Genomic DNA, 26,949 nt, shown 5'->3' on the forward strand with positions numbered 1-26,949 from the left:
GAGTTCATCCCACCAGCGCAGGGTCGAGTGGAGCAGCCTTCTGACGCCCTGCAACGTCTTCGGCAGACGGTGGGCAGGCTGGCACCTGTGCCCACGTCACGTCATGGGACATTCCAGCCACACGTCCCTGCCGCTCTGGAGGACTGCCAGTTTGTGTTCCTGCGCAGGGAAGCACACCGATCACTTCTCCAGCGGCCGTACGAGGGCCCCTTCCGGGTCCTGCAACACGGCTCGGCCACATTCGTTCTGGACATGGGGGGTCGCAGAGAGACTGTTTCGGTCGCACGGCTGAAGCCGGCACACGTGGACATTGATCGGCCGGTGCCGGTTGCACAGCCCCGCCCGCGCGGTCGCCCCCCGTCCAAGCTACCCCCTCCAGTGTCTGCTACGACCCCTCCACCTGTCGGTCAGTCGCCGGTCCCTGCGCCGGTCATGGTGCGCACCCGGGCTGGTCGCCTCGTGCGCCCTCCTGTCCGTTTTGTACCTCCGGTTCTTGGGGGGGGTCCTGTGGCGGATCAGGCCACTCCTTGGGTCAGCCCCCTCGTTACGTGACGGACAGGCGAAAGGGGTTAAAAGCCAGACCAAGGGAAGGCGTATCTTATCCCTAGGAGAACTACGCTGTGGGCAGGAGCTCACAGCCTAATAAAAGAATCTTACTAAACACTGTCTGGCGTCTTGCCTTTTCTCTGGCCTCCGCCAGGCCACTACACCTGCAATCTATCTTCTTTGTTTAAAAAAAAATGTTTTTGGTTTAATACTGTCCTTCCAAGTTACGGTAATTGGCCTTTTCCTCGGAGGCTTTCATGTGGCTTAAAGGGATGTCAGGAGAGTCGACGCATGATTCAGCCTTTCCGACAGATTCCCACCGCTTCTCACACACACACACACACACACACACGCACAATGAAAAACACTTCTCCAGCTGGGATTAAGCACCGGATGACAGTCGCAAACTGGCAGAGCATTTTGCCGTGACTTAACGGCACCTTTGCAATAGCCACAGCAGCGACTCGTGCTGAATGGAAAGGAAGCATGCAGGTACAGCAGGCAGTGAAGAAAGCCAATTGAATGTTGGCCTTCATAACAAGAGGAGTTGAGTATAGGAGCAAAGAGGTCCTTCTGCAGTTGTACAGGGCCCTAGTGAGACCGCACCTGGAGCACTGTGTGCAGTTTTGGTCTCCAAATTTGAGGAAGGATATTCTTGCTATTGAGGGTGTGCAGAGTAGGTTTACTAGGTTAATTCCTGGAATGGCAGGACTGTCATGTGTTGAAAGACTGGAGCGACTAGGCTTGTATACACTGGAATTTAGAAGGATGAGAGGAGATCTTATTGAAACGTATAAGATTATTAAGGGGTTGGACACGTTAGAGGCAGGAAACATAATCCCAATGTTGGGGGAGTCCTGAACAAGGGGCCACAGTTTAAGAATAAGGGGTAGGCCATTTAGAACTGAGATGAGGAAAAACCTTTTCAGTCAGAGAGTTGTGAATCTGTGGAATTCTCTGCCTCAGAAGGCAGTGGAGGCCAATTCTCTGAATGCATTCAAGAGAGAGCTAGATAGAGCTCTTAAGGATAGCGGAATCAGGGGGTATGGGGAGAAGGCAGGAACGGGGTACTGATTGAGAATGATCAGCCATGATCACATTGAATGGTGGTGCTGGCTCGAAGGGCCGAATGGCCTCCTCCTGCACCTATTGTCTATTGAAGGCCAAAGACCGGTTGAATTTATGAGCAGGAAGGAACTGCAGACGCTGGTTTAAACCGGAGATAGACACAAAAAGCTGGAGTAACTCAGCGGGTCAGGCAGCATCTCTGAAGAAAAGGACTCACATTGCTAAACACTCTATTTCCCCCTCCTATTCCCACACTGACATTTCTGTCCTGGGCCTCCTCCACTGTCAGAGTGAGCCCCAAAGCAAATTGGAGGAACAACAACTCATGTTTCGCTTGGGCAGTTTACAACACCTGTACCTATACCTCCTCCCTTGACTCCATCCAAGGACCCCAACAGTCTTTCCAGGTGAGGCAGAGGTTCACTTGCACCTCCCCCAACCTCATCTACTATATCCGCTGTTCCAGGTGTGGACTCCTATATAGCGGCGCGATAAAGTGCAGGCTCGGCGATCGTTTCGCTGAACACCTCCACTCAGCCTGCCTAAACCTACCTGATCTTCCGTTGCTAAACATATTAATTCCCCCTCCCATTCCCACACTGACCTTTCTGTCCTGGGCCTCCTCCATTGTCAGAGTGAGGCCCAGTGCAAACTGGAGAAACAGCACCCCATATTTTGCTTGGGCAGCTTACACCCCAGCGTTATGGAGATTGATTTCTCCAATTTCAAATAACCCTTGCTTTCCCACTGTCTCCGTCCCTCCCCCACCCCAGTTCTCCGACTAGATTTAGATTTAGAGATACAGCGCGGAAACAGGCCCTTCGGCCCACCGGGTCCGCACCGCCCAGCGATCCCCGCACATTAACACTATCCTACACCCACTAGGGACAATTTTTTAAAAACATTTGCCCAGCCAATTAACCTACAAACCTGTACGTCTTTGGAGTGTGGGAGGAAACCGAAGATCTCGGAGAAAACCCACGCGGGTCACGGGGAGAACGTACAAACTCCGTACAGACGGCGCCCGTAGTCGGGATCGAACCTGAGTCTCTGGCGCTGCATTCGCTGTAAGGCAGCAACTCTACCGCTGCGCCACCGTGCTTCACTGTCCTGATTAGTTTATTGATCGTACGCCTCCTTGTCACTTTCCCCTCAGCTAACCATTCTGCATTTCCTTAGCACCCTCTGCTTTGATCTGTTGTTTTCACGCCTTACCCTTCCACATCTCTATGCGTCCCTCTCCCCGACTCTCAGTATGAAGAAGGGTCTCAACCTAAAACGTTACCTATTCCTTTTCTCTGGAGATGCTGTCTGGCTCACTGAGTTACTCCAGCACTTTGTGTCCTTTTCTCAACACCAGCATCTGGAGTTCCTTGTTTCTACATAGAACAGCACAGCACAATCTATCTTTTCCTCTTAACCCCTTAACCCCTGACACCTGTCAAGAACCTATCTCGGCCGTAAAAATGTCCATTGACTTGGCCTCCGCAGCCTTCTGTGGCAAAGAATTCCACAGATTCACCACCCTCTGACTAAAGAAATTCCTCCTCATCTCCTTTCCAAAGGTACGTCCCTTTTATTCTGAGCCTATGACCTCTGGTCCTAGACTCTCCCACTAGTGAAAACATCCTCTCCACATCCATTCTACCCAGGCCTTTTGCTATTCAGTAAATTTCAATAAGGTCCCCCCCTCATCCTTCTAACCTCCAGCGAGTACAGGCCCAGTGCCGTCAAATGCTCATCATACATTAACCCACTCATGAAGGAATCATGAACCAGAGGACATTGGTTTAAGGTGAGGAGGGGAAAGATTCAAGAGGAACCTGAGGGTGACCTTTTCACTCAAAGGGTGATGGGTGTATGGAACGAGCTGCTGGAGGAGGTAGTTGAGGAAGGGACTATCGCAATGTTTAAGAAACAAGTACATGGATAGGACAGGTTTAGAGGGACATGGGCCAAACCCAGGCAGGTGGGACTCGTGTAGATGGGACATGTTGGTCGGTGAGGGCAAATTGGGCCGAAGGGCCTGTTTCCACGCTGTCAGACTCTGACTCTATGTATTATTTATTATATACTTTTTATATATTATTGCATTTACAGGCCGATTAAGCTGCAGCAAATAAGAAATGTATTTTTCCATTGCCGGTACATATGAGAATTAACCACTCGTGATGTTGTTATAGTCTAGAATCGCACACAGGCCAGCCGGGGTCAGGATGGTGAATTGTCCTTTCCTGAAGGTCGCCCAGTGAACCAGGCTGATTTTTGCAACACAGTCATTGTTACTAAAAATAGCTTTTCTCCAGTTTTATTCAATGACTTGAATTTCAATTCCCCAGTTGGGGTATGAATCTGTGGATCAATGGTTCAGGACTCTGGGTATTGATTCAGTAACCTGACTTCCATGTTACCATGCCCACAATTGGAATGCAGGAAATACTACAGCCGGGTTTTACAATCAATGGCAGGATTTGAGTATAGGAGCAGGGAGGTTCTGCTGCAGTTGTACAGGACATTGGTGAGACCACACCTGGAGTATTGCGTACAGTTTTGGTCTCCTAATCTGAGGAAAGACATTCTTGCCATAGAGGGGGTACAGAGAAGGTTCACCAGATTGATTCCTGGGATGGCAGGACTTTCATATGAAGAAAGACTGGATAGACTCAGCTTGTACTCGCTGGAATTTAGAAGATTGAGGGGGGATCTGATAGAAACTTACAAAATTCTTAAGTGGTTGGACAGGCTAGATGCAGGAAGATTGTTCCTGATGTTGGGGAAGTCCAGAACAAGGGGTCACAGTTTAAGGATAAGGGGGAAGTTTTTTAGGACCGAGATGAGAAAGTGGAATTCTCTGCCACAGAAGGCAGTTGAGGCCAGTTCATTGGCTATATTTAAGAGGGAGTTAGATGTGGCCCTTGTGGCTAAAGGGATCAGGGGGTATGGAGAGAATGCAGGTATGGGATACTGAGTTGGATGATCAGCCATAATCATATTGAATGGCGGTGCTAGCTCGAAGGGCCGAATGGCCTACTCCTACACCTATTTTCTATGTTTCTTTGTTTCTATAATCCATTTGCGTTACTCGTACGTTGAACAGAACGGCAAGGCGAATGAATGGCATGACCCACCATATCTGCACCACCATGTAACAAATGGCCATTTAACAAATCCCACTGGCCTGACTGCACATGGTCCATACCAAGGGTCGCGACCCGAAACGTCACCTATTCCTTTTCTGAGTTTGAGATTGGTTTATTGTCACATCCACCGAGGTACAGTGAAAAGCTTTTGTTGCGTGCCAACCAGCGAGGGGAAAGGCAATACATGATTACAATCGAGCCGCCCACAGTGTACAGATACGTGATAAAGGGAATAACGTGAATAACGTTTAGTGCAAGATAAAGCCAGCAAAGTCCGGTCACAGATAGTCCGAGGGTCTCCGATGAGGTAGATAGTAGATCAGGGCTGCTCTCTGGTTGCGGTAGGATGGTTCAGTTGCCTGATTACAGCTGGGAAGAAACTGCCCCTGAATCTGGAGGTGTGCATTTTGCCCGACGGGGGAGGGGAGAAGAAGGAGTAACCAGTGGGCGACTCGTCCTTGATTACGCTGCTGGCCTTGCCGAGGCAGCGTGAGGTATAAATGGAGTCAATGTCACTGATATTCCAGAGAAAACAATGCAAGTTTGTCCAACTTCTCCTTATAGCTAACACATTCTAAGTCAGGCAACGTCGTCCTTGCAGATAGACACAAAATGCTGGTGCAACTAAGCGGGACAGGCAGCATCTCTGGATAGAAGGAATGGGTGACACTTCTATCCAGAGATAGAATCTGGATTGAATTCAGACTGAGAGTTAGGGGAAAGGGAAACGAGAGATAGAGATGTTGATATAGAGAGATATAGAACAAATGAATGAGAGATATGCTCAGTTTTTATACACAGTGCTCAGTCTGATGAAGATAAGCATGCCTCATGCTTTCTTTACCACCATGTTTATAGTCACTGTACCCAAAACGTTAGTCCATTGAAACTTCAATCACCTGGTCCACAAGTTACAGTTCTAGATTGCGGCACGGCCAACTTTGATGTTATTCGACTGGAACTTGTGAAGTTGATTGGAGCAGGTTGTAAGGGGTGTCCAGAATGTGAGATGCTTTTAAAAGTGTGACAGTGAGAGTTCAAGGTACGCATGTTACTGCTGGAGGGCACGAGTAAGGAAACCTGGATGACAAAAGAAATTGAGGCCCTGGTCAGGAAAATGGAGGCATGGGTCAGGTACAGGCAGCTGGGATTAAGTGAACCTGGAAGAGTATAGAAGATTGAGGAGCATAGTTTTAGTTTTGGAGATACAGCATGGAAACAGGCCCTTCGGCCCACCTACATGGCAGACCATTGATCGCCCGTTCACACTAGTTCAATGTTATCCCACTTTTGCATCCTCTCTCTAGAGGCAATTTGCAGAGGCCAATTAAGCTATAAACTAACACGTCTGAGGGGTGTGGGAGGAAACCCACGTGGTTTAGATTTAGATTTAGAGATATAACGCGGAAACAGGCCCTTCGGCCCACCGAGTCTGCGCCGCCCAGCAATCCCCGCACATTAACACTATCCTACACACACTAACGACAATTTGTACATTTACCCAGTTAATTAACCTACATACCTGTACGTCTTTGGTGCGTGGGAGGAAACCGAAGATCTCGGAGAAAACCCACGCAGGTCATGGGGAGAACGTACAAACTCCACACAGATAGCACCCAAGGTCAGGATCGAACCCAGTCTGGCATTGAGAGGCAGCAGCTCTCCCAGGTACTTAACCAATTGACCAACCAATTGACCAACCAATTGAAGCCACAGTCAAGAAGGCACATCAATGCCTCTGCTTCCTCGGAAGATAATAATAATAATAATAATAATCCATTTATTTTATATAGCGCCTTATCACATGCTCAAAGCGCTTTACAAAAACAATTAACATAGAAACAAACAGACAAACTATCCTGACGGAAAAGCGGCGAATACTCAACGCCAGCGTCCTCTCACGTCAGGGTCCGGCAGTAGACATTAAAAAGCACAAGACATACAGATATAATTTTTTACACAAAACAGCCATCACAGTGATTGCTCTAGGCATACCCTCACTGTGATGGAAGGCAAAGTCTTATCTCCTCCTCATTCTTCTCCCGTGGTGCCACGAGGTGATCGAGGCTCCCAACTTTTTTGAAGCCCCCACCGGGCGATGGAAAGTCCCAGGGCCGAGCCGAGCCGAGCAGGCCGATGAAAGTCCTGAGCCCCCACCGGGCGATGTAAAGTGCTGCGGCCGAGCCACGCAGGGCGATGAAGGGCCTGCGGGCGGGTCGATCGTACCTCGCGCTTCGGGGCGGTCGAAGCTGCTACGGCTGGAGCTCCCAAAAGTCGGTCGCCGGCCAGGGACCTGCGAGCTCCCGATGTTGCGGTCTGCAGGGCCCACGGCCGAAGCCTCCGAGATGGTAAGTCCAGGCCCTGCGACCGGAGTCTTTGAGGTCGATCCCAGCTGGAGGCCGCCGACTCCACGATGTTAGGCCGTAGCGCGAACGGAGATACGACACGGTAAAGGTCGCATCTCCGTTGAGGAGGAGATTTGAAAAAAAGGTTTCCCCCAACCCCCCCGCCACCCCCCTACATACACAGAATTAAAAATAAAACAAAACGTACATTTAACAACGACAATGACAAAAAAACAAAAACAAAAAAACGGAGAGACTGCCGGTGAGCCGCAGCTGCAGAACAGAGTGCAGCCTGACCCACTGAGTTACCCCAGCATATTGTGTCTCAGATCAGATATACCACATGTGGATATAATCAAGTCAAACTCAAGTACAATAGATAGACAAAGGGAAAGATAGAGTGCAGAATATAATTCTCAGCCTTGTGGAGCACAAGCTTTCACCTTGTGCAACGTGTTGGCTAGCTGATAGAGTCCTAGAGTCATACAGCATGAAAACACATACTTAACAAATACATATGGGGGGAAACGGGTAACTAGAGAGAGAATGGGACCTCTCAGGAATCAAAGCGGTCACCTCTGTGTGGAGCCACAGGAGATGGGCAAGGTCCTAAATGAGTATTTCTCCTCTGTATTTACCGAGGAGAAAGACAGTAGGACGGAGGAAATTGGAGCAGTTACTGGAAGTGTCTTGAGAGCAGTCAGGTTACCGTCGAAGAAGTACTGAAGGTACTGTCGTGTTTGAAGGTGGACAAATCTCCAGGTCCTGATCAAATACATCCGAGGACATTACGGGAAACCAGAGAGGAAATTGCGGGAGCCCTGGTTGAAATGTACGAGTCGTCCTTAAATACAGGAGAGGTGCCGGAAGACTGGAGGGTGGCAAATGATGTGTCTCTTTTTAAGAAGGGCTGCAGGGAAAATGCTGGAAACTATAGGCCGGTGAGCTTAACATCTGTAGTTGGAAAGTTACCAGAGAGTATTCTGAGGGATAGGATACACGGGCATTTGGATGGGCAAGGGCTGATTAGGGACAGTCAGCATGATTTTGTACGTGGGAGGTCGTGTCTCACAAATCGGATTGCGTTTTTTGAAGACGTGACCAAAAAGGTTGATGAGGGCAGAGCTGTAGATGTGTACATGAACTTCAATAAAGCTTTCGACAAGGTTCCGCATGGCAGGCAGGTGGTCAAAAAGGCTTTTGGCACTTTGGCCTTCATCAGTCAGAGTATTGAGTACAGAAGTTGGGTGGTCATTTTGCAGTTGTATAAGACGTTGGTGAGACTGCATTTAGAATATTGTGTTCAGTTCTGGGCACCGTGTTATAGGAAAGATATTGTCAAGCTTGAAAGGGTTCAAAAAAGATTTATGAGGATGTTGCCAGGACTAGAGGGTGTGAGCTATAGGGAAAGGTTGAGTTCCATGGAGCGCAGGAGGATAAGGATGATCTTATAGAGGTGTATAAAATCATGAGAGGAATAGATTAGGTAGATGCACAGAGTCTTTTACTCAGAGTAGGGGAATTGAGGACCAGAGGACATAGCTTAACATCTGTTAAGGGGAAAAGATTTAATAGGAATCCGAAGGGAAACTTTTTCACACAAAGGGTGGTGGGTGTATGGAACAAGCTGCCAGAGGAGGGAGTTGAGGCTGGGACTATCCCATTGTTATCCCAATAGACAGGTACATGGATAGGAAAGGTTTGGAGGGATATGGACCAAGCGCAGGCAGGTGGGACGAGTGTAGCTGGGACATTGTTGGCCAGTGTGGGCAAGTTGGGCCAAAGGGCCTGTTTCCACACTGTATCACTCTATGACTCTATGACTATGACTTCGGCCCAACTTGTCCACTAGTCCCACCTGCTTGCATTTGGCCATATCCTTCTAAACCTTTCATATCCGTGTACCTGTGCAAATGTCTTTTAAATGTTGTGATAGTACCTGCTTCAACTACCTCTTCTGGCAGCTCGTTCCACATACCCATCACCCACTCTGTGGAAAACTTTCCCCTTCGGGTTCCTGTTAAATCATTCCCCCCCTCACCTTAAACCTATGTCCTCTGGTTCATGATTCCCCTACTCTGGGCAAGAGGCTCTGTGCATCTATCTGATCTATTCCTCTCATGATTTTTTAGACCTTTACAAGATCACCCCTCATCCTCCTCAGGTTCCTATTAAATCTTTCTCCTCTCATCTTAAACCCATGTCCTCCGATAATCTAGGCCTGAGCTTCTAAAAGGGGACCGAAACAAAAAAAAAAGTTCTATAATCCAAGGAATATGGGTAGGGAAACCAGCCACGACACAGAGAGGGGGAGGAATGCACAAAAATATGTGTCAAAGAGAAAGGATGAAACGAAACGAATCCCACTGCATTTACCTAGCGCTGTGCTTGGGCCACTGGGTGTGTCTGCTTCCCAGGTGTACTATTCAGTTTCTCGTCAAGCTTAGGCTTGGCTTTGACCTTTGCTGGTATCTCTTCTTAGAAAGATTTGATTTGAAAAGAAAGAAGATTAAAATGAAAAAAAGATCAAAAACCCAGGCGTCGGTATGTGCGGAGGGGGAGGGCCGGTGGGGGGGAACGGTGGATTACCGCAAACACTTGTGTGGGGATTAACTTTATAACTAGATATTTTTTTGAATACTTTCGTGAAGCGTAAAAATGTGTCCATAAATCCTCCTTTCTCATTTACCTGCGCCGTAATCTGGAATGAATAGAATGGGTAGAATGGGTTTGTCAAAGTAGCCACAGGAGGTGGTTCAGATATCCAATACCCTACTGTACATTTCACGAGTCCTAAAGGCATTTAAAAAAAAACCATTCAGCACACCTTAGAGGTAAGCTTTGACATCCAAAAGTGTCAGGACAGTGGTCTGCCTTCCACAATTTTATTTAAACACTGCGTGTTTAATTTAATTGAGATACACAGCACGGGAACGGTCTGAAGAAACGAAACGTCCCCCATTCCTTCCCTCCAGAGGTACCGCTGCCTGTCCTGCTGAGTTACTCTAGCTTTTTGTGCGTATCTTCGATGGAAGCAGGCCCGTCGGCTTACCGAGTTCACGCTGGCCATCCACCTCCTGTCCACAGAAGGCAGTGGAGGCCAATTCTCTGAATGCATTCAAGAGAGAGCTGGATAGAGCTCAAGGATAGCGGAGTCAGGGGGTATGGGGAGAAGGCAGGAACGGGGTACTGATTGAGAATGATCAGCCATGATCACATTGAATGGCGGTGCTGGCTCGAAGGGCCGAATGGCCTCCTCCTGCACCTATTGTCTATTGTCTATATATTGTCACACTAGTTCTATGCTATCCCACATTCTCATCCAATCCGCACACTCTAGGGGCAATTATCAGAGGACAATTGACCTACAAACCCGCACGTCTTTGGGATGAGGGAGGAAAGTGGAGCTTCCGGAAGAAACCAAGCTGCGCGGTCACAGAAAGAACGTGTAAACTCCACACAGACAGCACCCCGAGGTCAGGATCAAATTTGCCGGGGCTGGTGAGCTCGGGTTGCATGGTGAGAATGGATAGGCTGGAACTGTTTTCCTGGGATGCATCATAGCTCCCATCCAAGACAGCAAGAAATCGCAGAGAATTGTGGACGCAGCCCAGACCATCTCACAAACCAACCACCTATACAATGGCAGCATTTAGACCTCACGCTGCCTCGGCAAGGCCAGCAGCACAATCAAGGACCAATCTCACCTCGGCCACTCCCTCTCCTCCCATCTTCCATCGGGCAAAAGGTACAGAAGTGTGAAAACGCACATTTGGTCAATATCCCTCCAAACCTGTCCTATCCATGTACCTGTCTAACTGCTTCTTAAATGTTGGGATAGTCCCAGCCTCAACTACCTCCTCTGGCAGCTTGTTCCATACACCCACCACCCTCTGGTATTGTTCTGTCCTTTTCTATGTTTTATATATGGGAGGGAGGGCTAAATGCAGAAAAATGGGTCAAGCCCACAATGCCAACTGGGAACTTGAGGAGAGGGACATTGGTTCGCAGGCTGATCCGGATGAAGGTGATGGAGGGGTGCCAACTTCCTCACTCCCAAATAAGGGACAAGGTGACGTCACCGCCCCGTGCCCCACGTGACCTCACCCAGCCAGCGGCCACGTGCTCCCGCTCCACCAATGGTGGCCGCCCGGGCCGGAGACGGGTTGCTATGCAACCTCCGTTAGGCGGTGCCCGGTCTTCACAGTCCGGAACTACAGCGGCCCCCAGGCTACAGTGTCTGGGCCTACAGTGTCTGGGCCTACAGTGCCGTCCGGGCCTAATACGGGACAAGGGCCATCCCGTACTGGACAAACCACTTTAGCCCAAAATATGGGAAGTCCGGGCTAATACGGGACAGTTGACAACCCTAAAGGTGATGGAGGTAGCCCCGGAAGGAGCCTGGGGCTTACCTGGATTGGGAGCTGCTCCAGTAGATCAAGCGTGTGGGTGTACCGGACTATGGAAATGGCGCCAGAACATGGGGGCGCCCGCATAGTGATAGGTGATAGGACTTTAAGGGATGGGAGCAGAATTACGCCATTCGGCCGATCAGGTCTACTCCGCCATTCAACCATGGCTGATCTATGGAAGATGGACACAAAAAGCTGGAGTAACTCAGCGGGACAGGCAGCATTTCTGGAGAGAAGGAATGGGTGATATTTCGGGTCGAGACCCTTCTTCAGACTTCCCTCTTAACCCCATTCTCTTGCCTTCTCTCCAGAATCCCTGACACCCGTACTAATCGAGAATCTATCTACCTCTGCCTTAAAAATACCCATTGACTTGGCCTCCACAGCCATCTGTGGCAAAAACTATTTCACTGTGCAGTTGCACGTGACAAATAGAACATCATTGAAACCATTGTTTGGCTACTGCCTTGCAGCGCTGGAGACACGGGTTCGATCCTGACTACGGGTGCTGTCTGTGCGGAGTTTGTACTCTCTCCCCGTGACCTGCGTGGGTTTTCTCCAAGATCTTCGGTTTCCACCCATGAGAATCTATGCTATTAGGTGATATAGTTAATTAGAGATCTTAATCATAATGTGCCCCTGACAACTCTTTGAGTGTACTCATATACACTCAAAGGCGCGGAACCGGTGGGCCGAAAGGGCCTGTTTCCGCGCTTTATCTCTAAACTAAACCTGAGGAACATCTATCCCCGGGCAAATTACGTCTGTACGAACAGATTATCAAATATATTGGGGGACTTGCAGTACTCACATTTTGTGCCATTTATCAACGTAGTTAGTGACTGTAATCCAATGATTCCACTGGGGCGTATTAGGTCACGGATGGGGTAATATAAATACAAGTTCTTGTTTTCTTTCTTCACACATTCGAGTGGAAATTTAAAACATTATCAATCGGCTTCAATAAAAATTGTCTGAAGAAAATGATATACGGCGCAGAAATTGCTATTAGTTTTTTTTTTAAAAAGCTAATTGCCATGTCCAGCGGTCTAAAATTGTATGTTTCAATCGTTTAACTTGAGACAAGCTCCCAACCTGTTGAAATATATGGTTTTGAATTTAATCATATAGGTCCAGCTTTGTAATCTCTCCTTCGCTTTCAGTCAGTAATTCCCCAGTAGTTCTTCATGCCAAGAAAGAAAAAGGCGCAAGTGAACAAAGGATGTTTTCTTTCTCTCTCCCCCCCCACCCCCCCCCAACTGATGATATGGCTACATTCACTTCCAACTGGTGCTTTTGTTGGTCTCTCGGTGCACCTGGGCTTTTTATTTTCAACTCAAGAGATTAACGCACGAATGTCGCAGAGAAAAGGAGGGGTGTGGGGGTTAAAAAAAAAGGTGGCTCTCTATTGCAACAGAACCGGCCTCAGATCAAAGCCCTGCCCGCGACCCCTCTGTGTGTTTCTGTGTGGGATTCCGCAGATGAGACGAAGGGGAAGGGGGGAAGGGGGGGGAGAAGGGAAGGAAACAGAAGCGGCAAACACCAGCGTCACGCTCACTCATTATGTGACCAGCTCGGGACATTTCAGGAATGGTGTTTCAGCCTGAGAACTGGGGTCGCCGTCAATCCTGGAAAGGGCGGCCTGGCTCGAGCGAGCGGCAAAGCTGTTCTCACCTCTCTTCCCAAGTCAATAGCCGTCTGCATTGGCCGGTCTGAGGAAAGGCCCCGACTAGAAAAGACACCCATCCATGGTTCTCCAGAGATGCCGCCCGACCCGCTGAGTTACCCCGGCACTTGGTGCTGCGTTGACCTGTTTCCTTTGGTCTACAACTCGCACTGTCTTCACTGCAGAATGGAGAGACACCGACCGCTCTGGTGTTTAGTTCAGTTTGGTTTAGAGATGCAGCGCAGAAACAGATCCTTTGGCCCACCGAGTCCGCGCCGACCAACGATCCCCGCACACTAACACTATCCTACACATACTAGGGACAATTTACAATGAGTCACTTAGCCTACAAACCTGTACATCTTTAGAGTGTGGGAGGAAACCGGAGCACCCGGAGAAAAACCCACGCAGGTCACGGGGAGAACGTGCAATCTCCGTACAGACAGCACCCATAGTCGGGATCAAACCCGGGTCTTATAAGGTAATAAGTGATAGGAGCAGAATTAGGCCATTCGGCCCATCAAGTCTACTCCGCCATTCAATCATGGCTGATCTATCTCTCCCTCCTAACCCCATTCTCCTGCCTTCTCCCCATAACCCCTGACACCCGTACTGATCAAGAATCTGTCTGTCTCTGCCTTAAGAATGTCTTTGGCACTGTAAGGCAGCGACTCTACTGCTGCGCCACTGTGCCGCTCAGTGTCTTTGATTATCATCTATATACTAAAACTCTTGTTTGTTATCTTGTTTGTGACTGAACTTCAGCCAAAACGGTACACGATAGTGTGACAAGTTTAGGCCCACCTTACTCACCATTGTCACTTTAGTGATAATGCAAGCAGTTTCATTGAAATCGGTGTTATATTTTTTTAGTTATTCACATTTTAAAGTTTAAAAGGCGGGGAGGGGGAGGGGTGGAGGGAGGGGGAGTGGGGGAGTAGGGAGAGGGGAGGGGGGGGTTGAGGAGAGAGGGGAGGGGGGGAGGACAGGGTGCTGCACCAATGCAGCAGAGGTTTGGGCCTAACGGGTCCACTTGGTCTAGTAGGCAATAAAACCACCGTCTCATGTTCGTGGGTTCCAGTCGGCACAGAGGTGCAGCTGGTAAAGCAGCTCCTCACCGCTCCAGAGACCTGAGGTGCAATCCTGACTTCCAGGGCAGTCCGTATGTAACATAGAAACATATAGAAAATAGGTGCAGGAGTAGGACATTCGGCCCCTCCAGCCAGCATTGCCATTCAATATGATCATGGCTGATCATCCTAAATCAGTACCTCCTTCCTGCTTTCACCCGATCTATATACTAAAACTCTCGTTTGTTTGTTTGTTTGTTTGTTCCTGAACTATAGCCAAAAGAGTACATGACTGCGTGACAATTTTAGGCCGATCTTACTCACCGTCATTCCTTTGGTGTTAATGGAAGAACTTTCATTCAAATTGGTGTTATATTATTAAAGTTATTCACATTTTAAAGTTTAAATCTATCTCCTAGGGAGGGAGGGAGGGAGGGAGGGAGGGCGGAGGGAAAGGGGGTGAGGGGGAAGGGGAGGAGGGAGGGAAGGATGCGGGAGGGGGCAGGGGGAGGGAGAGGGAGGGGGAGAGGGGAAGGGGAGAGGGGAGGGGGAGAGGGTGTTGCACCAATGCAGGAGAGGTTTGGGCCCAACGGGTCCACTTGGTCTAGTATCCCTTGATTCCGTGAGCCCTAACAGCTCTATCTAACTCTCTCTTGAAAACATCCAGTGAATCGGCCTCCACTGCCTTCTGTGGCAGAGAATTCCACAGATTCACAACTCTCTGGGTGAAAAAGTTTTTCCTCATCTCAGTCCTAAATGGCCGACCCCCTTATTCTTAAGTTTGCACGTTCTCCCTGTGACTCCCAAAGAGGTGCAGGTGAGGGTTGTTGGGGACATGCTGAACTCCCTAAGCCTTCTTAGGAAGTTGGTGTGTTTTCTTGGGCATTTGAAAAGACTTTTGGATAGTCACATTGATAAGCAGGGAATGGAGGGATGTGGATTATGCGCAGGTAGTAAGAAATGATCCTGGCATCATGTTCAGCACAGACATTGCGAGACGATCTTGGGGGAGTCCAGAACCAGGGGGCCACAGTTTAAGAATAAGGGGTAGGCCCTTTAGAACGGAGATGAGGAAAACCTTTTTCAGTCAGAGAGTTGTAAATCTGTGGAATTCTCTGCCTCAGAAGGCAGTGGAGACCAATTCTCTGAATGCTTTCAAGAGAGAGCTAGATAGAGCTCTTAAGGATAGCGGAGTCAGGGGGTATGGGGAGAGGGCAGGAACGGGGTACTGATTGTGGATGATCAGCCATGATCACAGTGAATGGCGGTGCTGGCTCGAAGGGCCGAATGGCGTACTCCTGCACCTATTGTCTATTGAAAGGCCTGTCCTTGTGCTGCACTGTTCTTTGTTCTATGAAACTCATGTGATTCAAGGGAGAACACGTAAATTCACACCACACCAGCCATACTCTCATTTCGCTCCTCCCATCAGGAAGGAGGTACAGGAGCCTGAAAACTGTGACCGTATCAGCTTCTTCCCAATGACCATCTGCACAACACTAACCTCACAACACTAACACTGCACAACACTAACCTCAGCAACTAAGAACCTCCACCGACTGTCTTTGGTTGTACCAAATTAAAGTTTTCAGCATCTGCATTAGTTATTGATTTCATAGTTCATAAGGTCATTAGTCACAGGAGCACAATTAGGCCATTCAGCTCATCGAGTCTACTTCGCCATTCAATCATGGCTGATCGATCTTTCCCTCTCAACCCCATTCTCCCCATAACCGTTGAGATTTATTGAATTCAGCTGCTGCAAGTAAGAATTTCATTGTTTCATTGTTAGTACGTATGATAATTAAACACTTTCGACTCTTGAAGTCCACACAGACAGAACCTGAGTTTAGGATTGAATCCTGGTCTCTGGTGCTGTGGGGCTGCGCCAACAGATTAAGATGCACAGGATTTATAGTGAAGGAAGGAACTGCAGATGCTCTGAAGATAGACACAAAATGCTGGAGTGACTCTATGCTACATTTTCCTTCATCTCATTTCTTTCGATGTCTCATTTTCACACCTGACCCTTCCTTATCTCAGTGTCTCCCTCTCCCTGAGGTGAGAAGAAACTTTTTCATTCAAGAAAGTTGTGAATTAGTGGAATTCTCTGCCACTGTCTTGCTAGTGGAAGATAGAGGGTCAGGGTGGAAGGACAATATTGTGTGTACCAACCTGGGAGAAACAAGATCGCCTAAATGAATATATTGGAATTTAGAAGGATTAGAGGAGATCTTATCGAAACGTATAAGATTTTTAAGGGGTTGGACACGTTAGAGGCAGGAAACATGTTCCCAACGTTGGGGGAGTCCAGAACAAGGGGCCACAATTTAAGAATAATGGGTAGGCCATTTAGGACTGAGATGAAGAAAAACTTTTTCAGTCAGAGAGTTGCGAATCTGTGGAATTCTCTGCCTCAGAAGGCAGTGGAGGCCAATTCTCTGAATGCATTCAAGAGAGAGCTGGATAGAGCTCTTAAGGATAGCGGAGTCAGGGGGTATGGGGAGAAGGCAGGAACGGGGTACTGATTGAGAATGATCAGCCATGATCACATTGAATAGCGGTGCTGGCTCGAAGCGCCGAATGGCCTCCTCCTGCACCTATTGTCTATTGTCTATTGATAATGTGAATATGATCAACGCATCCAATTTAGTTCTGTAAATGGACTGTGAGCCGAGGTCAAGGCCAACAGCTTCACCCTCAGCGAGACACTTCTTGTCACACACGCAACACTCCCTCCGCCCACAAACAGGCTCACCTAAACCCCTTCAGTTTCCGCTGGTCATTGGGCATGGCGGTGGTTAAAGGAGGAAATCCCCACTTGCACCTTGACAAAAATATCTGGAATGTTGTGATGACATCGAACAGTGCAGAGCAGGAGCGGGGCTCTTTGGCGACACACAACATGATGCCAAGTTGAACTGATCTCATAATCCTTTATTCCTTGTACTTCCACGTGCCTATCTAAAAGCCTCTCAAACGCCGCTATTGTATCTGCCTCCACCACCCCCCCTGGCAATGTGTTCCAGCCCCCCCACCACTCTGTGTAAAAACCTTGCCCCACACATCTCCATTAAACTGACCCCCTCTCACATTATAGCTTTGCCCCCCCGCCTAGTGTTGGACATGTCCACCCTGGGAAAAAGATTCTGACTGTCTCCACCATCTATGACTCTCATACTTTTATGTACTTCTATCAAGTCTCCCCTCGACCGGACGCACAGTGGCGCAGCGGTAGAGTTGCTGCCTTACAGCTAATGCAGCGCCGGACACCCGGGTTCCATCCCGACTACGGTACCGTCTGTACGGAGTTTGTACGTTCTCCCCGTGACCTGCGTGGGGTTTCTCCGAGATCTTCGGTTTCCTCCCACACCCCAAAGACGTACAGGTTTGCAGGTTAATTGGTTTGGTAAGTGTAAAAAAAAAATTGTCCCTAGTGTGTATAGGATAGTGTTAATGTGCGGGGATCACTGGTCGGCGCGGACCCAGTGGGCCGAAAGGGCCTGTTTCCGCGCTGTATCTCTAAACTAAACTACACTAAACCGCCGACATCCAGAGAAAACAATCCAAGTCCATCTAACCTCTCCTTGTATCTGAAACCTTCTAATGCAGACAGCATAAATGAAACCCTCTACTCCAGGCAGCTTTCTGGTGATGTTTTACGTTCATTGAAAAGAACCCCTCTGTACTGATTTTGTTATTTTTTAATTTGAGTAGATTTGATTGATTAAATTTAAATCTTCCTTTATATGTTATACGAAACATGTTGTCAAGCTTGCAAGGGTGCAGAGAACATTTACGAGGATGTTGCTAGACTCAAGGGCCTGAGTTACAGGGAGAGGTTGGGCAGGCTAGGACTTTATTCCTTGGAGCACAGGAGGATGAGGGGTGATCTTATAGAGGTGTACAAAAATCATGAGAGGAATAGATCGGGTAGATGGATGGAGTCTCTTGCCCAGTGTAGGGGAATCAAGAACCAGAGGACAAAGTTTAAAGTGGCGGAGAGGGGGGAGGTTTAATAGAAACCGGAGGAGTGACTTTTTCACACAAAGGGTGGTGGGTATATGCAAAGTGCAGCCGGAGGAAGTAGTTGAGGCAGGAACTATCACAATGTTTAAAAAACAATTAGGCAAGTACATGGATAGGATAGGTTTAGAGGGATCTGGGCCAAACGCTGGGAGGGGGGACTAGTGTAGATGGGACACTAGTGTGTGCAAGTTGAGTCGAAGAGCCAGTTTCAACACTGTGTGACTGTGATGTTCTAAGATTCTTCAACGAACTGTTGTGTTGGTCTGAATTGCACAAGCACCTGATGTGGGATATTAACACAAAAACCAGCTGACTCAGACCCCAAGATAGACACAAAAAGCTGGAGTAACTTAGCGGGTCTGGAGAAAAGGAATAGGTGACGTTTCTGATCGTGACCCTTCTTCAGACCCGATACGTCACCCTTCTTCAGACCCGATACGACTCCAGAGATGCTGTCTGTCCCGCTGAGTTACTCCAGCTTTTTGTGTCCATCTTCGGTTTAAACCGGCATCTGCAGTTCCTTCCCACACATTTTGTGACTCAGAGCACAGGCTGACTCAGAGAGCCATGGATGACAATGCATTTCAGGTGATAAATTGGCGGGAGGGGGGAGGGGGGGGGGGGGGTGTTGCAGGAGATGCCTAATGACCTATCTAATCAAGGACAGGGGACAAAGGTTTAAGGTAAGAGGGGAATGATTTAATAGGAACCTGAGGGGCAACATTTTAATCGAGAGCGTAGTGGGTGTGCGGAACTGATCTTTCAGGCACTGATGACCAAAGACCAGAATACAAACTGTGGTAACAGAGGCAACTGCACACCCTAGTGGCTGTGTGGTGCAGGACACCTCACTGATCTTCACTTTACCCAGGCAGTCCAGATCGCTTACTTCCTTAATTTAGTTTAGAGATACTGCGTGGAAGCAGGCCCTTCGGCCCAGCAGGTCCATGCCGACCAGCGATCAGCCGTATACTAGTTCTATCCTACACACTAGAGGCAATAGAAACCGGGGGACCCGGATAAAACCCACGCGGTTTTCACAGGGAGAACGTACAAACTCTGTACAGACAGCACCCATAGTCAGGATCGAACCCGGGTCTCTGGCGCTGTAAGGCAGCAACTCTACCGCTGCGCCACTGTGCTGACCAAAGGCTGGATGTTTATTCATTCATGGCAGATGGACGTCTTGGCACTGTAAGCATTTATTGTTCATACCCAATTGCCCCAGTTAAAGGTTACTTTCCCTAAAACGTGGGATAATTTGAGGTGCCTAAGAGCTTTATAAAATGACAATGGGCGTAGATAGGGTTGAAAGTCAGTCTTTCTAAACCTTTCCTATCAATGTAACTGCCCATAGGGAGACACAAAATGCTTGAGTAACAGCCGTTCAGGCAGCATCTCTGGAGAAAAGGAATAGGTGAGGTTTCAGGTCGAGACCCTTCTTCAGAGTGAGAGTCAGGGGAGGGGAAAACAAGAGGTATGGAAAGATTCAGAACAAATCTGAGCCAGCACCAGTAACCAAGGAAAGGTGACCTACCCCTTTTCTCCAGAGGGATGACCCGCTGAGTTACTTCAGCATTTTGTGTCTCTCTTCTGTGTTACTTTCCATACAATGTAACTGTCCAAATGTCTTTCAAATGCAGTTATAGTTCCTGCCTCAACTATATCCTCTGGCAGCTTATTCCATATGCCCACCACCCTCTGAGTGATAACGTTGCCCCTCAGGTTCATATTAAATCTTGCCTGGCTCATTGTAAACTTACACCGATCAGCCAAAACATTATGAGCTGATGAGCCAAAACATTATGACCACCTGCCTAATATGCTGTTGGTCCTCCGTGTGCAGCCCCATACACAGCAGGGTGCGATGCACTGTGTATTGTGACACATTCCTCCCGTGACCACCATTAAAATTTTCTGTGACTTGTGCCACAGTCGACCTTCTGTCGGTTCGGACCAGACGGGATAGCCTTCGTTGCCCTCGCGCATCGATGAGCCTTGGGCGCCCAACACCCTGTCTGTCGCCGGTTTATGGTTTGTCCCTCCTCGGACTACTGTCGGTAGGTACTCACCACTGCTGACCGGGAGCACCCCACAAGCCTTGCCGTTTCAGAGATGCTCTGACCCAGTCATCTGGCCAGAACAATTTGGCCCTTGTCAAAGTCGCTCAGGGGTTTACTCCTGTCCATTTCTCCTGCATCCAACACATCAACTTCAAGAACTGACTGTTCACTTGCTGCCTAATATATCCCACCCCTTGACAGGTGCCATTGTAACAAGATAATCAATGTTATTCACTTCACCTGTCAGTGGTCATAATGTTTGGCTGATCGGTGTATGTCCTCTGGTTTTTAATTCCCCCTACCCTGGGTAAAAGGTACCATTCTCCCTATTCCCCTCATAGACAATAGACAATAGACTATAGGTGCAGGAGTAGGCCATTCGGCCCTTCGTGCCAGCACCACCATTCAATGTGATCATCGCTGATCATTCTCAATCAGTACCCCGTTCCTGCCTTCTCCCCATACCCCCTGACTCCGCTATCCTTAAGAGCTCTATCTAGCTCTCTCTTTAATGCATTCAGAGAATTGGCCTCCACTGCCTTCTGAGGCAGAGAATTCCAAAGATTTACAACTCTCTGACTGAAAAAGGTTTTCCTCATCTCCGTTCTAAATGGCCTACCCCTTATTCTTAAACTGTGGCCCCTGGTTCTGGACTCCCCCAACATTGGGAACATGTTTCCTGCCTCTAACGTGTCCAATCCCTTAATAATCTTATATGTTTCGATAAGATCTCCTCTCACCCTTCTAAATTCCAGTGTATACAAGCCTAGCCGCTCCAGTCTTTCAACATATGACAGTCCTGCCATTCCGTGAATTAACCTAGTAAACCTACGCTGCACGCCCTCGATAGCAAGAATATCTTTCCTCAAATTTGGAGACCAAAACTGCACACAGTTCGTAGGTTTCCTCATACACCTCAAAGACGTACAAGTTTGTAGGTTAATTGGCTTCAGTAACATTGTAAATGACCCCCGGTGTGCAGGACAGTGCCAGTGTACGGGGTGATCGCTGGTCGGCTGAAGGGCCTGCTTCCATGCTGTATCTCTAAAGTCTAAATGTCTAGAAAATGTTTCAGGCTGGTAGAAGGAGGTGAGGAATGGGTTTGCGCAAGAAGCAGCAAGTGAGAGATGGATCCAGACGAGGAGTGGGTCATTGGCAGACGAGTCAGGTGCGGGAAGGAAGAGCGGATATAGCAAACAAGGCTGAAGGTGATACGTGGAGAACACAAAGGGTTGCAAATGGAAGGGTGGCCATTTCCCTGCACAGAAGCTGCTTGACTTGCCAAGTTCCTCCGGCAGTTTAGAAGTAGAAACAAAGAACTGCAGAAGCTGTTTACACAAAAGAACACAAAGTGCTAGACTAACTCAGTGGGCCAGGCAGTATCCCTGGACAACATGGATAGGTGACATTTTAGGTCGGGATCCTTGTTCAGACTGATAAACTTAAGAAGGGTCCTGACCCGAAACATCACCTATCCATGTTCTCCAAAGATGCTGCCTGACCCGCCGAGTTAGACTACAATCAGTGAGGATAGGTGACAAATCATCCTCTATGATAATCCTCAACATTGGTACCCCAAAAGGATCAATAGTCAATAGTCAATAGTCGTTTATTTGTTACATACACATAAATGTGTAGTAAAATGAAACATTACCCGCAGTTGAACAATAAGACCAATAAGATTAATCAATAAAAATGCAATAACACATACAATCACAACTAACACCAAACAAAAAGAAACATCCATCACAGTGAGTCTCCTCCAGTCCCTCCTCACTGTGATGGAAGGCCAGAATGTCTTTTTCTCTTCCCTGCCGTCTTGTCCCACGGTCAGGCTGTTGGAGTTGCCACGTCGGGGCGGTCGGGGCTCCCGATATTGAAGCCCCCGCTGGGCGGTGAAAAAAAAAAGAAAAAAAAAGAAAAAAAAAAGAAATCCCGCGGCCTATTTCAGGCCGCGCCGGATGGTGAAAGGTCCGTGGCGGGCCGACCCAAGCCCCGCGATTCGGGGCGGGCGGACACGTTGCCTCTGCCGCTGCCGGAGCTCCCGATGTCGGCCCCCATCCAGGGGCCTGCGGGCTTCCGACGTCCACGCGGCCCGCGCCGGAGCCTCCGGAGACGAGTCGCAGCCGTTCCCGCAGCATTCGCAGGCAGCCAGCGCCACAGGTGGTGAGTCCGGACCGCGGGCTCTGTGAACCAGAGACCCAGGTGGTCCCAGGTGTAGGAAAAAAAACTGCAGATGCTGGTTTAAATCGAAGGTAGACACGAAATACTGGAGTAACTCAGTGGGTCAGGCAGCATCTCGGGAGAGAAGGAATAGGTGACGTCTTGGGTCGAGACCCTTCTTCAGTCACCTGCTGAGATACTCCAGCATTTTGTGTCTACCCCCGTAAGGATATGTTTTTTTGCCACCTTCCATGCTCCTTATACACTCATGACTGCAGTCAAACCAACCAAACTCAATTTACAAATTCGCAGACAACATCACCGTGGTTGGCCGGATATCAAATAATGACAAGACGGAGTTTGGGAAGGAGATAAAGAACCTGGTAACCAGGTGTCGTGACAACAACCTGTCCCTCAAGGTCAGCAAGACAAAGGAGATTGTGATCAACTTCAGGAAGATCACAATGCACACACATTGATGATGCCAGAGAGATGGTTAAAAGCCTCAGGTTCTGAGGAATAAATATCAAAAGCAATTTGTCCTGGACCAGTCACATCAAAGCAATGGCCAAGAAAGCAAACCCATGCATCTACCTCCTTAGAAGGCTGAGGAAGTTCGGCATGTCCCCAACAACCCTCACCAATGTCCACAGATGCGCCGTAGAAAGCATTTCATCGGGATGCGTCACGGCAGTGGTCCCAGACTCTCCACATCCACTCTATCCAGGCCTTTCACACGATTTCTAGGGCCACCTCCTTGAGTACTCTGGGATGCAAACCATCAGGCCCTGGGGATTTATCTGCCTTCAGTCCCAACAGTTTACCTAACACCATTTCCTGACTAATGTGGATTCCCTTCAGTTCTTCCCACCCTTGATCCTTGGTGTCCAAGTATTCCTGGGAGATTGTTTGTGTCCTCCTTCGTGAAGACAGAACCAAAGTCCTCGTTTGACTGTTCTGCCATTTTCTTGTTTCCCATTATAAATTTACCTGTCTCTGACTGAAAGGGACCTACATTTCAGTAGGGACTTAACATCGCCCGGCGCGGCTCGGCCGCGGGACTTAACAGCGCCCGGCGCGGCTTGGCTGCGGGACTTAACATCGCCGGTGCGGCTCGGCCGCGGGGCCTTCCATCGCCCGGTACGGCTCGGCCGCGGGACTTAACAGCGCCCGGCGCGGCTTGGCTGCGGGACTTAACATCGCCGGTGCGGCTCGGCCGCGGGGCCTTCCATCGCCCGGTACGGCTCGGCCGCGGGACTTAACAGCGCCCGGCACGGCTTGGCTGCGGGACTTAACATCGCCGGTGCGGCTCGGCCGCGGGGCCTTCCATCGCCCGGTACGGCTCGGCCGCGGGACTTAACAGTGCCCGGCGCGGCTCGGCCGCGGGGCCTTCCATCGCCCGGTACGGCTCGGCCGCGGGACTTAACAGCGCCCGGCGCGGCTTGGCCGCGGGACTTAACATCGCCAGTGCGGCTCGGCTGCAGGGCCTTCCATCGCCCGGTACGGCTCGGCCGCGGGGCCCTTCAATCGCCCGGTACGGCCACGGGACGTTTCAGCGCTCGGTGCAGCTCGGCCACGTGGGCTGTGTGGGTCGGTTGCCTCAGTAGGGGTCGAGCTGTCTGTCCGTGGGCATGGGGGTAGAGAGAGGAAGTTTTGTTGCCTTCCATCACAGTGAGGGGGTGTTTGGAGTCACTGTGATGGATGTTTGTGTTGGGGTCGTGTGTCTTGTGTTCTTTTTTTTTTTTGTGTTTTGTGACTGCTGGAAAATGTAATTTCGTTCGGTATCTCGGTATCGAATGACAATAAAAGAATTTATTATTATTATTTATTATTTGTCTTCCATCAGAGCTTAGAGCTTCCATCACCTCCTCTGATCACTGACTTGATCATAGAGGCACAAGATAATGTCCACGCTAATTGCAAGGATTTGGCAAGCTATACAAAGTGTTATCTCAACTCACATTGAGTGTTTTCTTTGGAGGAGTCTTTGCCATCTCCTCCTCTTCATCTTCGTCATCATCCTCATCGTCATCCTCTTCCTCCTCCTCGTCCTCATCATCTTCCTCCTCCTCCTCCTCCTCCTCCTCGCTGAAATGCAACACGGCAAATTCAGGGGGAGAAGATACATCACTGTATTACATTGCTGGTAATTTGCAGTTCCAAAATAGCTCAGGGCGGTGCAGTGGCACAGAAGTAGAGTCGCTGCTTTACGGCGCCAGAGACCCGTCTTCGATCCCGACTACAGGTGCAGTCTGTGCGGGGTTTGAACGAACGTTCTCCCCTTGTGACCATGTGGGCTTTCGCCGGGTACTCCAGTTTCCTCTCACACTCCGAAGGTGTACAGGTTTGTACGTTAATTGGCTTCGATGAAATTGTAAACTGTCCCTGGGGTATAGGATAGTGCTAGTGTACAGGGTAATCATCACTGGTCGGCGCGGACTTGGTGGGCCGAATGGTCTGTTTCCGCGCTGTATCTCTAAAGCCTAAAAAGAGTGTGTGATTTTTTCACTAGTTATGTTTTGCATTAATGCCTTGTTTTTTTTTGTTGAAGTTTTCTTTCTCCTACAATTTGTACGAGTCATTTATGTGTAATTTATTTCTGTGCTTTGTCTGAGTTTATGTGCGTGTGATGCTGCTACAAGCAAGATTTTAATTGTACCTGTACCTCACCGTACTTGTGCATATGACAATAAACTTGACTTGCTGCCCCAGTGCCTATTCAGTACGTTTTGAAACCAAACACAGTACACTCGTAACACAAAAACATAGCAGATTCCAACTCAGTACACCTGTTGGATCTTGTAAGTTTAGACTTGTAGAGATACAGCCAGAAGCAGGACCTTCGGCTCAACGGGTCGGCGCCGACCAGAGGTCACCCCGAACCCCCATTGGGCGGCACGGTGGCGCAGCGGGAGAGTTGCTGCCTTACAGCGCTTGCAGCACCGGAGGCCCGGGTTGAATACCAAGTATGGGTGCTGCCTGTGTGGAGTTTGGTCGTTCTCCCTGTGGTCTGTGTGGGTTTTCTCCGAGAACTTTGGTTTCCTCCCACACTCCAAAGACGTACAGGTTTGTAGGTTAATTGGCTTTGGTTTGTATAGTTGGTATAAATTGTAAATTGTCCCTAGTGTGTGTAGGACAGTGTTAGTGTGCAGGGATCGATGGTCGGTGCAGACTCGGAGGGCCGAAGTGCCTGTTTCCGAGCTGCATCTCAAAACTACACTAGCACCATTCTGTACACTAGGGGCAATTTACAAATATTACCAAAGCAAATTAACCTGTAAATCTGCACGTCTTTGGAGTGTGGGAGGAAAACCAGAAAAAAACCCATGCGGTAACAGGGAGAATGTATAAACTCCATACCGACAGCACCCATAGTCAGGAGCGAACCCAGATCTCCGGCGCTGTAAGGTAGCAGCTCTACCGCTGCGTCACTGTGTCACCCTGTAAATTGTGCAATTCGTACAACTTTACAAACTTCACTGAGGGGCAAAGTTTATATGCGGGGCAACATAAGGCAGACAGTCAGAACCTTTATCCCAGGGTGAAAATATCCAACACTAGAGGGCATAGCTAGAAGGTGATGGGGGGAAAGTTTAAAAGCAATGTAAGGGGCAAGATAGTTTAGACAGAGGGTGGTGAGTGCCTGGAACATGTTGTTGGGAGGCAGATGGTGGAGGCAGATACGATAGTGGCTCTGAAGAGGCTTTTGGATAGGCACATGGATATGCAGAGAATAGACAATAGACAATAGGTGCGGGAGGAGGCCATTCAGCCTTCGAGCCAGCACCGCCATTCAATGTGATCATGGCTGATCATTCTCAATCAGTACCCCGTTCCTGCCTTCTCCCCATACCCCCTGACTCCGCTATCCTTAAGAGCTCTATCTAGCTCTCTCTTGAATGCATTCAGAGAATTGGCCTCCACTGCCTTCTGAGGCAGAGAATTCCACATTTGAGGGCATGTTTAAGGTGAGGTGCGTTTAATAGGAACCTTAGGGGCTAAGTCTTTACATTAAGGGAGGTCGGTGTATGTAACGAGCTGCTAGAGAAAGTTGAGGCAGAAACTATCATAACGTTTAAGAAACGCTGGGGAGAAGGCAGGAACGGGGTACTGATTGAGAATGATCAGCCATGATCACATTGAATGTCGGTGCTGGCTCGAAGGGCCGAATGGCCTCCTCCTGCACCCATTGTCTATTGTCTATTGCCCTCTGATTCTCGATTCCCCTACACTGGATAAAAGACTGCATTTATCCTATCTATTCCTCTCATGATCTTGTACACTTTTATAGGATCGCCCCTCGTCCTCCTGCGCTCCAAGGAATAAAGTCCAAGCCTGCTCAACCTCTCCCTATAGCTCAGACCCTCGAGTCCTGGCAACACCCTCGTAAATCTTCTCTGCACACTTTCCAGCTTAACAACATCTTTCCTATAACAGGGTGACCAAA

At 48.9% G+C, this 26,949-nt stretch overlaps 1 protein-coding gene across 3 annotated transcripts in view; it reads right to left on the reverse strand.

The window, feature by feature from the left end:
- The window catches only part of npm1b (nucleophosmin 1b), a 90,061-nt gene that overhangs the window by 38,069 nt on the left and 25,043 nt on the right, over positions 1 to 26,949 (reverse strand). For all 3 annotated transcript variants that reach the window (XM_078404931.1, XM_078405020.1, XM_078404839.1), the window contains one exon: positions 24,464 to 24,590. In XM_078404931.1, coding sequence (XP_078261057.1) covers positions 24,464 to 24,590 — 127 coding nt within the window. The remainder of the gene's footprint in view (positions 1 to 24,463; positions 24,591 to 26,949) is intronic.

The sequence above is a fragment of the Rhinoraja longicauda genome, chromosome 1 (genome assembly GCF_053455715.1).
Source record: "Rhinoraja longicauda isolate Sanriku21f chromosome 1, sRhiLon1.1, whole genome shotgun sequence".
NCBI classification, from domain to species: Eukaryota; Metazoa; Chordata; class Chondrichthyes; order Rajiformes; family Arhynchobatidae; genus Rhinoraja; species Rhinoraja longicauda.